The sequence below is a fragment of the Salvelinus namaycush genome, chromosome 2 (genome assembly GCF_016432855.1).
Source record: "Salvelinus namaycush isolate Seneca chromosome 2, SaNama_1.0, whole genome shotgun sequence".
In the NCBI taxonomy this organism is placed as follows: domain Eukaryota; kingdom Metazoa; phylum Chordata; class Actinopteri; order Salmoniformes; family Salmonidae; genus Salvelinus; species Salvelinus namaycush.
In genome coordinates, this window is record NC_052308.1 from 37,974,610 (window position 1) to 37,990,609 (window position 16,000).

At 43.0% G+C, this 16,000-nt stretch overlaps 1 protein-coding gene across 1 annotated transcript; it reads right to left on the bottom strand.

Moving 5' to 3' along the window:
- Positions 1-8,221, bottom strand: slc26a6l (solute carrier family 26 member 6, like). The gene is made up of 19 exons (XM_038965276.1): positions 8,082-8,221; positions 6,712-6,851; positions 6,416-6,526; positions 5,997-6,172; positions 5,554-5,718; positions 4,956-5,108; positions 4,299-4,381; positions 3,921-4,068; positions 3,544-3,657; positions 3,275-3,352; positions 2,977-3,072; positions 2,675-2,781; positions 2,307-2,376; positions 2,075-2,167; positions 1,285-1,395; positions 605-1,042; positions 349-403; positions 120-262; positions 1-27 (listed from the first exon to the last, which is right to left on the bottom strand). Exons 1-19 carry the CDS (start codon positions 8,219-8,221, stop codon positions 1-3), a joined length of 2,448 nt encoding a protein of 815 aa, XP_038821204.1.
- Between the last annotated feature and the right edge of the window lie 7,779 nt (positions 8,222-16,000).

Sequence of the window (16,000 nt, forward strand, 5' to 3'; positions counted from 1 at the left end):
TCAGAGTTTGGTGCTGCACTGCATCTCCTGCAATGACATATTTACAGACATGGTTCAAAGCAATATACAGTCTTCCATATTGTATCTTCTATTGAACTGTAGATGTGCACGTCTCTCACCAGAGAATACTCATAGCTGGGCGTTGATGTTCCCTGGTGGCCAAGGCAGTGCAGCACAGCATCATGGACAGTAGCAAACAGACGTCCTTTAGTGATGGACTCCGAGAAGAACCCTCCCAGCTCTAACTGCTCTACCACAGACACTGGATAGAACAAGTAAGTTATTTACACGCCCTATTCAAACTAATGAGCTGTTCATGTATTAGCTAAAGATAGTGGGGTTACTTACTCTGACACCCAGCCATGTAGACAGTAACATCAATCTCACCAAAGTCGTGGAATATCTGTCAAAACGGGACAGGAGGATAAGCACTTCTGTAGTTTTCCGCTTTTAACATCCTAAACTCTTATCTCGACCTACCAAACCGTTGTCATCCTAATACTTTGCTTTCATTGAGGGCACCTACATTCCTGATTTTCTTCTCTCAATACAAGACCATCTCTCGTATGTCATCACTTCCATGCCGTCATCATCACCCACTCACGTTTCTCATGGTCTTGATGGCCACGGTGTCGATGAAGTTAGCCGTGGAGAGGTCTAGGATGATGGAGTGGATGTCCCAGGTCCACTTGCCCAGCGATCCCAGCGAGACCTTATCCAGTTCCCGGCTCAGGGTATCCTCACTACTGGACCCCAGAGTGGTGGTGTCCCCGTCTTGCAGTTCCGACACTGCCCCCAGGGTGGCACAGTCTGGGTCTTTACTGCCCTTCAGGTACTCCCAGCTGCATTGGTCATCGGGCGTGCGGGGCGTTGTTGGCATGACGAACACGGTGCCGTTCTCGCGGCCGCACCAACCTCGTTGGTCGTCTCCCAGTGACTCCTCCCTGTCTCCATCTCCGCCCCCCGGTTCCTTCCATTGCCCCGCCGCCTCCTCTACGGAGAAAACCCCTGCCTTCTGCTCTGCCGCTCTCAGAGCATGCTTCTGCACAGTCCACACACAGACAACACGTTAGTTTACAACACATTTGTAAAACCCACCTTATGAAGACATTGAGAAAGAGCAGCACCATGAAAGAGAGGCTGTCTGTCATCTAAATAATGCGTAGATTAGTTGAGATATGACGTAGATTTATACTGTACAAGTATGCATGTCCAGAAGGATTCCTGAGTAGTTTGGAATTTGTTATTCAAATGTATATGAATGGCTGTTTGACAGTGTCTCACCTGTCTCTTGGCCTCCCTCCTAGCTCTCCTCTCAGCTCTCTTGTCTCTGCGTCTCTGCTTGGCCTCCTGTCTTCTCTTGTAGATGATCATCTTGCTGATATCAAGCCCGCTCTAAAACACAGACACTCCATCTGTTATCGTCATGTCCAACACATGCTCCAAATACAGGCCTGCAGTCACAAAACACAAGTACTGCGTCTCAAGTGGCCCCCTATTCCCTATACACTGAGTATACAAAACATGAAGAACACCTGCTCTTTCCATGACTTAGACTGACCAGGTGAATCCAGGTGAAGGCTATGATCCGTTATTGATGTCACTTCTTAAATCCACTTCAATCAGTGTAGATGAAAGGGAGGAGACAGGTTAAAGAAGGATTTTTAAGCCTTGAGACAATTGAGACATGTAGGGGACATGTCCCCCCCATATTCTGAAATTGCATTTTTGTCCTCCCAGTTTTATCATTGGAATGTGTAACAAAACTTGGCAACAGTGTGCTTTAGGAGCATGCGGACTCCTCTGAGCGGTCGGGTAGGTTGTTTGGAGTGTTTATCCGACTGGATAAAAAATATATATATATTATGTCCCCCCCACTTCTAAAACCAAAGTTGCGCCCCTGGAGATATGGATTGTGTATGTGTGCCATTCAGAGGGTGAATTGGCAAGACAAAAAAATGTAAGTGCCTTTGAATGGGGAACGCTTTCGACACCCTGTAGAGCATGAGGTGCAAATGAGTATCACAAGAAGTGCAAATGAGTGTCACTGTCAGAGTTGTATGGAAAAGGGCACCTTTCCTTTTAGAGCCTCCAGGTAGAGGTCAGCGTTGGCGAAGTACACGGTGGCAGAGGAGTGGAAGATAGTGATGCCAGGGACCTCTCTCACCTGCCACACCCACAAACAAACAAACGACAAGGTTATGGTTACCCACTGACTGGGCCACCCCTACCTCTCTTCCTGCTGCCTCCCAAGGTCTGCTCTCTCACCCATAGAAATAGAATGATTCTATTCTCTGGTCTCTCACCTCTCTGTGGGTCTCCATGTCCAAGTAGAGCTCTGTCCCTGGAACGTGTCCCAGAACTGAGTACTTTGGGCTGAAAGAGAGGACAGCAGGGTTGGCTCACCACCAGAGCACTCCAGTTCTCAGTCAGAGCTACTGTATAACTATTAAATGGATGCAGTTTTTTTTGTTCTGAATTCTTTATCAAATGTTGGTTTTTGGCTTCCACTTTTTTAATCAATCACTGACTTTGGCCTGAAAGACCTGTTTCAAAGTGCCAAGAATGACTTGCCACCTGGCACCTGTTGTTGCTGAGCTTTTTTGATTTGTTTGTAAAACACACAGCCACATGAAAACTATGCAGTGTTGAAGAAGTGGAAGAGCAGTCTTACAGCTGGGTCCTGAAGATAACAGTGAGCACAGCGAAGGTGATGGAGGCACCAAGGCCCATGTCCAGGTTGAACAGCAGTGTGGATACCCAGGTCACCAGCCACACCACCTGGGAACAGGGCCATTCTTATGGACTACTTATGAATGGGTTATGTATGGGTTATGAACGTGTGATGACGCCCTTATGTAGATACCCTGCAAACAAAGCGTCACTGTGTTTTTCAATTATATTCAACTACATCGACCATTCACAACCAGAGAAGACGTGTGTAATGTGTATCAGGAAGTTCATTTCTCCTCCCACCAGATCAACTTTGCTGCTCCTCCACAGAGTGATGATGTCATAGTACTGCTTGAACATGCCCTTCAGGTTCACAAAGACGATGGCTGCAAGCACTGCCTGAAACACACACAAACATAAGAGTGGCTACAACCAGTATTGAATGCACATGCACTTTCAAAACCTCATACTTCACCCGCAAAAACACTTGAATAGACTAACTCATATAAACGATGTAGAACGAATACATACAAACAGCATTCTGTCTCCTATCACACTCTCCCACACCCACATACAGTACATAGCTGAAGTAGAGCCGTACCTTTGGCAGCTCCTGGAACAGAGGCCCGAGCTTCAGCACAGTCACCAACACAATCACAGCAGAGGCCATTCCAGCCATCTGGAGTAAAGACATTGGATATCACGCAATCAACGCATCTTTCATCGGTCACAAAACATAGATTCATGCTGCTTTTACATGACCTTCGCACATTCGTTGTGTGTATGCATTTACATGCACGACTATAGCATTAATATAGCAAACACTATTCAGAAGGGTGCACAGTAGGAGTCCCGCAGTGTTCCTCTCACCTGTGTCTTGCCTCCGGTACTCTCCTGGATGAGACTACGGGACATGGAGGAGCAGACAGCGTAGCACTGGAAGAATCCCCCCACGGCATTACTGAGACCCAGCGCCACCAGCTCCTACAGCAGGGAAAGGGATGGAGAGCAGAAAGACAGGTGAAAAGGCGATAGGAGAGGATGGACGAGGTGAGTGTGTGTATAGTGAGTGTAACAGACAGAGGTTTGTTTGGACTGTATTGCAGAGCCGGTTCAGTTACGGTGGCCTATGAGGCGCGACAAGATCAAATAAATTCATGGGAAGATGGTACAGCTTGTGTAGATTGTGAGGGATTCAGTTGCTTTGATGGTGTTGGAACAATGTATGATAAGAGGGACTGTCTCACCTGGTTGCTGTCCACCTTGTAGCCATGTTTTAGTGCAAACGTCTTCCCAAGAGAGATGGAGATGGCGTAGCCCACAATAGCCAAGGCAAACGCATCCCCAATCACCTCTTCAAACAGGCTAGCATCAGGTAACCTGGGGGCAGCCAGGCTGAATAAAGCAGAGGATATTTAGGTCAGGGTAGTACCAGAGGTGGCAACCATGAACCGCCAGGGGTTGGTAATAAGAATTAACAACAAACCAGCAAAAGAAGCAGACAACAAGAAGAGGTCAAGAAGAGGTCTCTGTCTCTCACACCCACACAAACACATTATATCACCCCCCCCACACACACACACACACACACACAGTTGAGTAAAAAAAAAAAATGCAATACTCACCCGCTGGGAATTTCCCCCACTACTGAGATTGTGTAGTTGCCGTTTAGGTGGGTGTAGGACGATATCACCGTTGCTGCCACAATCTTTATCAAAATAGAAACACATTATTTTCAATTCAACTTAGTCACAATCTTTATCAAAAAAGAAACACATTCTTTCCAATTCACCTTAGTCACAATCTTCTCAATACAACTGGACAAATAACGGGAATGTTGCAAGGAAAACATCACGTCAATCATTTAGTGAACATACTGTAGGTTAGGTGAATCAGAAGCCAGAAGTGTGCCTAATCATTAGTTATGAATCCCCTATTTCTGCTGTGTGTGACACTAATACAGTACATTGGAATGGTCACATATAGTTGACTCAGCTCTTGTGTTTCAGACTAGGGCCAATGTTCTACATTTCTGTTTTTCTATGCAGGAGCCAAAACTTGTCAACACAAACTAGACTAGACAGAAGAAAGAAATCTCTGACATACCCAAAACTAATATAACCAATGTCAAATATTTGAAGTTCAAATGTATCTTTGACCAACCAAGATAGAAAAAGAAAGAATACATTTTTGTAGAGAAACAAGGAAGAGACTGACAGAGCGACAGGGGATGTAGATCAACAAGACGGTGAGACAGCGGACAGAGTATCATAGTAACTGACCGTGATGAGCTCCACTGGGATGGGCACGGGCAGTTTGGCACTGATGGCAGAGTTGATTTCCTTGGCTACGATGAGAAACACCATGGATACACCACTGACCGCCAGTGTGGGGAGATGGGTCTGAGGTAGCTTGGAGCACACCTCGACCAGGGTCTGGGACAAGAGTTACACCAATAGTATATGAGTTCAGGGTTTTGTGCTGGGTAAGTTGAGTTAAAGTGTCAGCTGAGTTAAAGTGTCAGTTGAGTTAAAGTGTCAGTTGAGTTAAAGTGTCAGCTGAGTTATAGTGTCAGCTGAGTTAAAATGTCAGTTGAGTTAGTTATAGTGTCAGTTGAGCTAAAGTGTCAGTTGAGTTAAAGTGTCAGTTGAGTTAAAGTGTCAGTTGAGTTAAAGTGTCAGTTGAGTTAGTTATAGTGTCAGTTGAGTTATAGTGTCAGCTGAGTTAAAATGTCAGTTGAGTTAGTTATAGTGTCAGTTGAGCTAAAGTGTCAGTTGAGTTAAAGTGTCAGTTGAGTTATAGTGTAAGTTGAGTTACAGTGTCAGTTGAGTTATAGTGTCAGTTGAGTTATAGTGTCTCACACACACACATGGTACTCACATACACCAGTGACAAGGGCCCACTAAAGCGTGTGGTGGACAGCCCAAAGAGCTGTGCGATCACAGCAACCACAGCGTGAGCAGCAGCTGCTGTTGTGTAGGCTCGCACCAGTGGCTCCGACAGGTAGGTACCCACAAACCCAAACTTCACCAGTCCCAGCACCACCTACAAGTGGAAGCATGAACATTCGAACACAACATATTCCTACTGTCAGTCATAGTAAGGATAAATTAGCTACGAATGCCTGATTTGTGCTGTGTGTCATAGCTCTTGAATTGTATTGACTGGATTGAAGTGTAGTGTAACATATTGTATTGTTTTGTGTTATGTTGTATTGGATTGCATTGGATTAAAGCATGGTCTAGTATATTGTGTTGTCTTGTGTTATGTTGTATTGTATCGTTTTTTCCAGGAGCAGCTAACTGTTCTATTCTTTTGATGACCTGGATGAGTCCTCCTAGGACGGTGGTAGCAGCAGCGACCTGCACCCGGTAGGAGTCCCTGGCAGTGATGTTCACCTCAGTCAGGTTAGTCCCATTCAGCATGACCAGGAAGTTCCTGTCTGGAGCCAACCTCTCTGTCACACTTCCAACCATGATACTGAGCACTGCAAACGTACCTGCACACAAACACAACATAACGACATCTGTGTATGTACATTTGTATGCACAAAAACAATTGGACTGACTGAGAGTGTTGTTAACCCTATTCCTTATCAACCACTGGTAATACGGTCACCGTAACAGCCCTAGTGTTAACCCTATTCCTTATCAACCACTGGTAATACGGTCACCGTAACAGCCCTAGTGTTAACCTTATTCCTTATCAACCAATCACATATTACATATTTCTGTCCACTTACCTATGGAAATATGTCTGGACGTCCCAAAGAAGAAGTAGACCAACGCAGGGTAGAGGGATGTGTATAGCCCAAACACTGGGGGCAAGGAGGCCAGCAATGCATATGCCATACCTGCAGAGAGTATCGAGAAATCTAGTTAAACAGCCTCGCTAGCCAATAAATCATTCAACTACTATTTTCCACTGGGTCTGTATATGAAGTGTAGGTTGTTCACATTACGATCATTGAAATCCATGTTGTTATTGAGGATAATAGTGTTTTTGTGATAAACCCATGGGGTTGTGGTCTTACTGTACCTTGTGGCAAGTGCATGATGCCCACACTGATACCAGAGATGAGGTCCGGCATGCCATAGTCCCAGATAGAGTAGCGGGGCAGCCAGTAGAGTACAGGCAGACAGCCCACCACACTACGTTTCAGCCTGGGTACAGTACATCTGAAAAGGAGGGCAGGGGGGTGACAGACAGAAGAGGGATAGGGTCAGGGTTGAGGCGAGGGTTAAACCGGGATGTGGACATTAAATTAGGGTTAAGGTTGAACCGGGGTGGGTAGTGGATCGGGATGAGAGCTTCAAGTTCTTCGGTTGCCATATCACTAAGGACCTATCATGGTCCAAACACACCAACACAGTCGTGAAGAGGGCAAGACAATGCCTCTTCCCCCTCAGGAGGCTGAAATGATTTGACATGGGCCCTCAGATCCTCAAAAAGTTATATAGCTGCACCATTGAGAGCATCTTGATCGGCTGCGTCACCGCTTGGTATGGCAACTGCTTGGCATCTGACCATAAAGCGCTACAGAGGGTAGTGTGTACGGCCCTGTACATCACTGGGGCCGAGCTCCCTGCCTCTATACCAGGCGATGTCAGAGGAAGGCCCTAAAAATTCTCAAAGGCTCCAGCCACCCAAGTCATAGACTGTTCTCTCTGCTACCACACGGCAATCGGTGCCAGAGCGCCAAGTCTGGGACCGAAAGCCTCCTGAACAGCTTCTACCCCCAAGCCCTAAGACTGTTGAACAGTTAATCAAATGACCACCCTGACTATTTGCATAGATCCATTTTTTATTTGCACCGACTCTCTTGCACCGGCTCTATGTACACTCACCACCCACACGCTCACACATACTACACTGACACTTCAACACACACATACACACACTACATACACTCACACACATGTATATTGACACACACTCACACATACACACTTTCACACACGCTGATGCTACTCTGTTTATTATCTATCCTGATTGCCTAGTCACTTTTACCCATACCTACATGTACATATGACCTCATCTGCCTCATACCGCTGCACATCGACTCTGTACAGGTACTACTTGTATAAAGTCTCGTTATTGTTATTTTATTCTGTTACTATTTCCTTTATTTTTTGCAAATGTTTCTTACTTTTTAACTGCATTGTTGGGAAAGGGCTCGTACGTAAGCATTTCACGATAAAGTCTACACCTGTTGTGTTCGGCGCACGTGACACATAATATTTGATTTGATTTTGATCCATCCTAGAGTTAAGTTCACGTGGGTCTAAGCCTACTGCTTAAATCCTTCCATAAAATATTTACCCCGTCTATTTGCAATAAATCAGAAACTCACACACACAGACCTTAGAGTAGTGCGTACACACACACACACCCCATCTGTGCCTTACCTGAAGGAATATTTTAGCTGCTTGGTCAGGGAAGGGTGAGTGTCAGAGTAGTTCATTCTCTGAGCCAGCTCCTCCAGTCTCTGCTCATCCAGCACATCCCTCTCCACTCTGTACCCCCTAGCCTTCCGCCCCGTACCCATACCACCTCGTCCAATATGTCCTTAACTGTATATAAGAACCAGGTCGTCCTCCCTGTGTAAGCCGCGTGAAGTGCCTGTCAGTCCCCCTTTTGTACAATACAGGTGAAAGGGACGTTTTTTCCAAACACCGAATAAAACAGGTTTACTAAAAAGTTTACTTTTTCACCCAAAGCACGTTGGGCATTACCATTGACTGAGGTTCTATCACTATCAGAGATAAGGGTACATTCAATAAATCATCCTTTATATGTGTGTGTCTGTGTGGAGGGGGAGGCGGGGGGCAGGGGTTGATCGTGTGTAGGGCATAGCCTATAATGGATAACTAGGAGACATTTTTCCACCTCATATTTGGTCATTCAAGGTCATCAAGAGCCCCATTTCAGGATGTCCGGATTGCACTCTGGTCATAGGAAGGAGGTGTTTCCACCAGATTCCTTACACTGCAAAAGTGATGCTAATGAACCATGACAACACCAGGCAGCCTGTAGCTGATGACATACTAGTCCTGTCATCTATTACAGCCAGATCTGGTACAGTGGAAAGATAGACAAACACAGGATATGGAAAAAGCAACATCAGGGAAATGATTATTGACTTAAGGTGGAAGACAACATACTGTACATACAGTACCTTCAGAAAGTGCCTTCAGTGCCTTCACCGCCCTTGACTTTTTCCACATTTTGTTGTTACAGACTGAATTTAAAATGGATTAAATTGAGATTTTGTGTCACTAAGATACACACAATACCCCACAATGTCAAGTGGGAATTGTCTTTTTAGAAACGTTTACAAATTAATTTTAAAAAATGAAAAGCTGAAATGTCTCAAGTCAATAAGTATTGAAACATTTTGTTATGGCAAAACTAAATAACTTCAGGAGTAAAAATGTGCTTAACAAGTCAGATAATAAGTTGTGTGGACTTACTGTGTGCAATAATAGTGTTTAATATGATTTTTAAATGACTACCCCATCTCTGTACCCCACACATACAATTATCTGTAAGGTTCCTTAGTCTAGCAGTGAATTTCAAGTACAGATTCAACCACAAAGACCAGGGAGGTTTTCCAATGGTTCGCAAAGAAGGGCACCTATTGATAGACAAACATTTAAAAAGCAGACGTTGAATATCCCTTTGAGCATGTTGCAGTTATTCATTTCACTTTGGTTGGTGTGTCAATACACCCAGACACTACAAAGATACAGGCAACCTGTCACGCTGGTGTAAAGGATTTGGAGACAGGCGCAGGAATACATCATCTGGGTTTTTAATACACCCAAAACAAACACGTATACAAAACACTGGGATGTACCCAAACAAAAGAGTGAGGGTAAACCTCGTAGAACGACACAAGACCTATAATACACAAAACACGCAGCACAGGCTGAGACACCACATAGGTACTCACAGGACCAACGGACATGGGAACAATAATCGACAGCCCAATTGGGAAACAAAGGGCACATTTATACAAACACAACAAGTGAGATATTGGAACCAGGTGTGCGTAATAACACAGTTCAGTCAGTCTAGATGGCCGGTGACGCCGACCTCCGGAACTGGTGAACAGAATGAGCAGCAGTACCGGGGGGATCCGTGACACAACCTTCCTAACTCAGTTGCCGGAGAGGAAAGAAACCACTCAGTGATTTCACCATGAGGCCAATGGTGATTTTAAAACATTTATAGTTTAATGGCTGTGATAGGAGATAACTGAGGTTGGATCAACAACATTGTAGTTACTCCACAATACTAACCAAAATGACAGAGTGAAAAGAAGGAAGCCTGTACAGAATAAAATATATTTTAAAAAATGCATCCTATTTGCAATAAGGCACTAAAGTAAAACTGCAAAAAAAGAAAAAATGTGGCAAAGAAATGTACTTTATGTCCTGAATACCAAGTGTTATGTTTGGGACAAATCCAACACAGCACATCACTGAGTGCCACTCTTCATATTTTCAAGCATGGTGGTGGCTTCATCATGTTATAGAGCTATGCAACTACAAAATCCTAGCGCATAACTTGGTTCAGTCTGCTTTCCACCAGACACTGGGAGACAAATTCACCTTTCAGCAGGACAATTACCTAAAGCACAAGGCCAAATATACACTGAGTTGCTTACCAAGACGACATTGAATGTTCCTGAGTGCCCTAGTTACAGTTTTTACTTAAATTGGCTTGAAAATCTATGGTAAGACTGGAAAATGGTCATCTAGCAATGATCAACAACCAACTTGACGGAGCTTGAAGAATTTTTTAAAGAATAATGGGCAAATATTTTACAATCCAGGTGTGTAAAGCTCTTAGAGACTTACCCAGCAAGACTCGCAGCTGTAATTGCTGCCAAAGGTGATTCTAACGTGTTGAATTATGGGGTTAAATGTTAGAATTTTTAATTCACTTTGACATTACAGAGTATTTTGTGTAGATCGTTGACAAAACAATTACAAAAAAAACATTTTAATCCTACTTTGTAACACAACAAAATGTGGGAAAAGTTAAGGCTTGTGAATACTTTCTGAAGGCACCCCAAAAGTGTTTGGACAGTGACAAATGTTTTGTTGTTCTGTACTCCAACACTTTTGAAATGACACACTGACTATAAGGTTACAGTGCAGACTGTCAGCTTTAATTTGAGGGTATTTTCATCCACATCAGGTGAACCATTTAGAAATTATAGCACTTTTAGTACATAGTCCTTACATTTTAGGGGACCAAAAGTATTGGGACAAATTCACTTACATGTGTAATAAAGTCGTCCAAAGTTTTGTATATGGTCCCATATTCCTAATGGGCAAAGACTACATCTCTACAAACTTGTTGGATGCATTTGTTGTTTGTTTTGCTTGTGTTTGACTTATTCCACATTTTGTTATGTTACATCCTGAATTCAAAATGGATTAAATATTTTTTTTTATATCACCCATCTACACACAATACCCGATAATGACAAAGTTAAAACATGTTTTTAGAAATTTTTGCAAACATACTGGAAATGAAATACAGAAACATCTCAGTTACATAAGTATTCACACCCCTGAGTCAATACTTTATAGAAGCACCTTTGGCAGCGATTACAGCTGTGAGTCTTTATGGATAAGTCTCTCTCTATGTTTTCAGAATTTTCCGTCAATTAGCTGTGAGTTGAATCTCACCGGAGTTGAATCTCACCGGAGAAATCATCCGAGCGAGGGGAACAGCGCCCCTCTGTCTCAGTATGTGTAGCCCATGTATCTGATGCTTTCTGGAGTATGAAATCTTGCGGCCGTAGCCTTTGATTGATTGAGACCAGTAGGCATTTGGCCTCCCAAGGGAGGCCAGTTTGGATTTGGCATCACTCCAATCAAATCACATTCTAAGCAAAACGCCATTTTAGTTCCTGTACTGCTTGTGTTGATGTCCTGCAGTAGCTAGCTTGCTAAATCGGCCCTTTCCTAAGCCATAGATGGAGATGGGGATTTGGACTTGCGGTTTTGACTTAATTCTCTTTACAGGCCAATAATTATCATGGTGATTCTGATCTAAGCATAAATTAATATGTTGTGCCACTGGTCAAAGACGATTGAAGTTCAATATGTAGCCTAGATGTAGCCTAGCCCCTTTAGGCTCAAGATAACTAGCTAGCTAATTTAGCTGGTTCATTGTTGCCCATGCAAGGAAGTTAGGCTAGCAAGGTAGCCTATGACAATAAAAACTAAAAGCATACTGTATGACAGAGCCATAGACCATTTGCCAACTTGAAAGATAGGAGGCTTTCAACTAGTCTAGTAGGGTGTGTCCAAATGTTTTTTTATTTGTTCACACATGCTCGCACAGAAATCAGTACCATGGACAGCCACATGATTTAGCAACGTTGATTGGACTAAATCGTTTTTTGTATCTTTTAAGTTTGTTTTCAGTGCATTAAACTAAGCATGCATAGCCTTGTTAATTTGATTATGTTTAAATGTTTTAGTTGAAATGGGGTTGAAATAGCAGAGGCAGCAACCTTTGTGCTGACTTGCGGCAACTCTGTGGTTCTAAATCAGTAGTTGTTTAGTCAACTGTCCAAAGCGTTAACTTGCTTGACCACGTTGCAGGTCATATAATTGTTTGTTACATGCAATGTTTGCTTTGTGGACTTCACCGGACAGATGTTGCTCTTCGGTTTTGTGATGGAACAAACCTACAGTGCATTCGGAAAGTATTCAGACCCCTTGACTTTTTCCACATTTTGTTATGTTACAGCCTTATTCTAAAATGGATGAAACATTTATAAAATCAATCTACACACAGTACCCCATAATGACAAAGTGAAAACAGGTTTTTAGAAACGCTATGAGACTCGAAATTGAGCTTAGGTGCATCCTGTTTTCATTGATCATCCTTGAGATGTTTCTACAACTTGATTGGAGTCCACCTGTGGTAAATTCAATTTATTGGACATGATTTGGAAAGGCACACACCTGTCTATATAGGTCCCATAGTTGACAATGCATGTCAGAGCAAAAACCAAGCCATGAGGTCGAAGAAATTGTCCATAGGGCTCCGAGATAGGATTGTGTCGAGGCACAGATCTAGGGAAGGGTACCAAAATATTTCTGCAGCATTGAAGGTCCCCAAGAACACTGTGGCCTCCATCATTCTCACATGGAAGAAGTTTGGAACCACCAAGACTCTTCCTAGAGCTGTCCGCCCGGCCAAACTGAGCAATCGGGGAAAAGGGCCTTGGTCAGGGAGGTGACCAAGAACCCAATGGTCACTCTGACAGAGCTCCAGAGTTCATCTGTGAAGATGGGAGAACCTTCCTGAAGGACAACCATCTCTGCAGCACTCCACCAATCTGCCCTTTATGGTAGAGTGGCCAGATGGAAGCCACTCCTCAGTAAAAGGCACATGACAGCCCACTTGGAGTTTGCCAAAAGGCACCTAAAGGACTCTCAGACCATGAGAAACAAGATTATCTGGTTTGATGAAACCAAGATTGAACTCTTTGGCCTGAATCCCAAACGTCACATCTGGAGGAAACCTGGCACCATCTCTACGGTGAAGCATGTTGGTGGCAGTATCATGCTGTGGGGGATGTATTTCAGCGGCAGGGACTGGGAGACTAGTCAGGATCGAGAGAATGATGAACGGAGCAAAGTACAGAGAGATCCTTGATGAAAACCTGCTCCAGAGTGCTCAGGACCTCAGACTGGTGCGAAGATTCACCTTTCAACAGGACAACGACCCTAAGCACACAGCCAAGACAATGCAGGAGTGGCTTCGGGACAAGTCTCTGAATGTCCTTGAGTGGCCCAGCCAGAGCCTGGGCTTGAACCCGATCGAACATCTCTGGAGAGAGTTGAAAATAGCTGCGCAGCGATGCTCCCCATCCAACCTGACAGAGCTTGAGAGGATCTGCAGAGAATAATTAGAGAAACTCCCCAAATACAGGTGTGCCAAGCTTGTAGCGTCATACTCAAGAAGACGCGAAGCTGTAATCGCTACCAAAGGAGCTTCAACAAAGTACTGAGTAAAGGGTCTGAATATTTATGTAAATGTGATACTTCTGGTTTTGCTTTGTCATTTTGGGTAATGTGTGTAGATTGATGAGGAAAAAAAACAATTTTAGAATAAGGCTGTAACGTAACAGAATGTGGAAAAAGTGAAGGCATCTGAATACTTTCAGAATGCACCGTGTGTAATTAATTTTTTTCTGTCACTGTGTGACTTGTCTTTTTGTTGTCACGGCCTTGTTGTATAGCAGGATGCCATATAAACGAATGGGTTGCAGAGCAAACAACACAATTATCACAACAGGTTGTAAAAATGATTTTTTACTGGCTTGGCTTCCTCAGTGATTTTACCCACGCACCACTACTGATCTTTGTAGTGACTGGGTGTTTTGATACACCATCCAAAGTGTAATTAATAACTTGCTCAAAGGGATATTCAATGCCTGCTTTTTTTATTTTTAACCATCTACCAATATTTACGAGGCATTGGAAAAACACCCTGGTCTTTGTGGTTGAATCTGTTTGAAATTCACTGCTTGACTAAGGGACCTTACAGATAATTGTATGTGTGGTGTACAAAGATGAGGTAGTCATGAAAACATAATTTAAACACTGTTATTGCACACGGAGTGAGTCCATGCAACTTATTATGCGACTTGTTAAGCACGTTTTTACTCCAGAACTTATTTAAGCTTGCCACGCAAAGGGGTTGAATACTTATTGACTCAAGACATTTCAACATTTCATTTTTTATTAATTTGTAAAAATGTCTAAAAACTTAATTCTGCTTTGACGTTATGGGGTATTGTGTGTAGTAGGCCAGTGACAAAAAAATATATATATTTTTTTCATTTTAAATTCTTTTTTTTTTTCAAATTTTCATTTTAAATTCAAGTTGTGATACAACAAAATTTGTAAAAACTCAAGGAGTGTGAATACTTTCTGAAGGCACTGTAAATACAGTACATATAGCATTTTCTGATTTAAAGGCTAAACAGGATATCACAGAGAAATGCCCTCACTAAAACTGTTTTAGTTTTGCAATAGCTGTTTTGGTGTTAAGGGTCATTATTTGCTCTGTTCAGGATGTTTACACGGTAGAGATCCTATTCAATGACTAATTCTATGGTTTACACCAACTCAGGTTCATATTTTAACATATATCTTTTTGAATGGTATGAACAAAGTATCAGCTGCATCATAGTTTATTATTGGGATTATTATGAATATTGTGATTATTATCATTTAAAATGTCTGTAGAGAGTGATGTCATGAAATTCGAATCCAAGCCACAAGCTGGTTCCATGTGCCATTCCACAGATACATAAGCCTACACGTGATCGAGACACCCCCAAAATATAGCAATAGAAAATAATAGCAATTATACTTGTGAAATTCGACATGAGCATTGCTCAACATTACACAACATTATCATGTGTGAGTCTCCTGACATTATTCCTGGTAAAACCAAAATGTTCCCCTCGCCCTTACATGCATGCCGTTCCATTGGCCATATCACAGTCTATTTTAAGGTTTGTGCTCAGCTCAGAGGGCCAGGGCATTCAGGCAGGCAGCGAGGGAAGGGGAGGGGAGGGTAAACAGTACTGTGTTTCAGAGGGGACAGCTAGGCCGCCTGTCTATCTCTGACCCTAATTCCAGATGCATTCAGCCACATTAACAAGAACTCCTGCAGCCTGGCTGGCTGAGGAACATGACGGTCTACTGGAATTGGAGGATTCCCACTGAATGGTAGGACAGGATGACATAGGCTTGGCTACTGTGTGATCAAAGCGCAAAACAGTAATGGGGGCGAAAGAGTTTAGTGTCACAATGCATGGTGGGAGATGATATTGATGACATATCCCTGTTTAAAATGGATTCCTGGTTTCACTGCGGCAGGCGGGGCATGGCCATGCTTTTGTTGCTGTACTGTTATGTTGTCGTCTAAGTGTCAATGTGGGTAACGGGAATTGCAGTAAGAATGGCTCTTCATACTTACAGATTTATGTTAACAATGTCAGAACTGCAAAGTTGAAGATAGTGACTGGCCTTTTACCTCTCAAATCTTTACAGAATGACAACAAACTCTACTCGGCATGAGCGTAAATATCTACTGGGCTTGATCAGATCAACATTGAACTTGTGTTTCTTTCTTTCTCTCCTTTTCAGATAAAGAACCTCCTTGTTTACACTGCCACTTAGTGATATTTATTTATATTTTATGTATTTCTATTCTATTTTTATTTTTATTCATTTTTTCTGAGTTGTTACTACTCCTGAATAGACATTTGATCCAA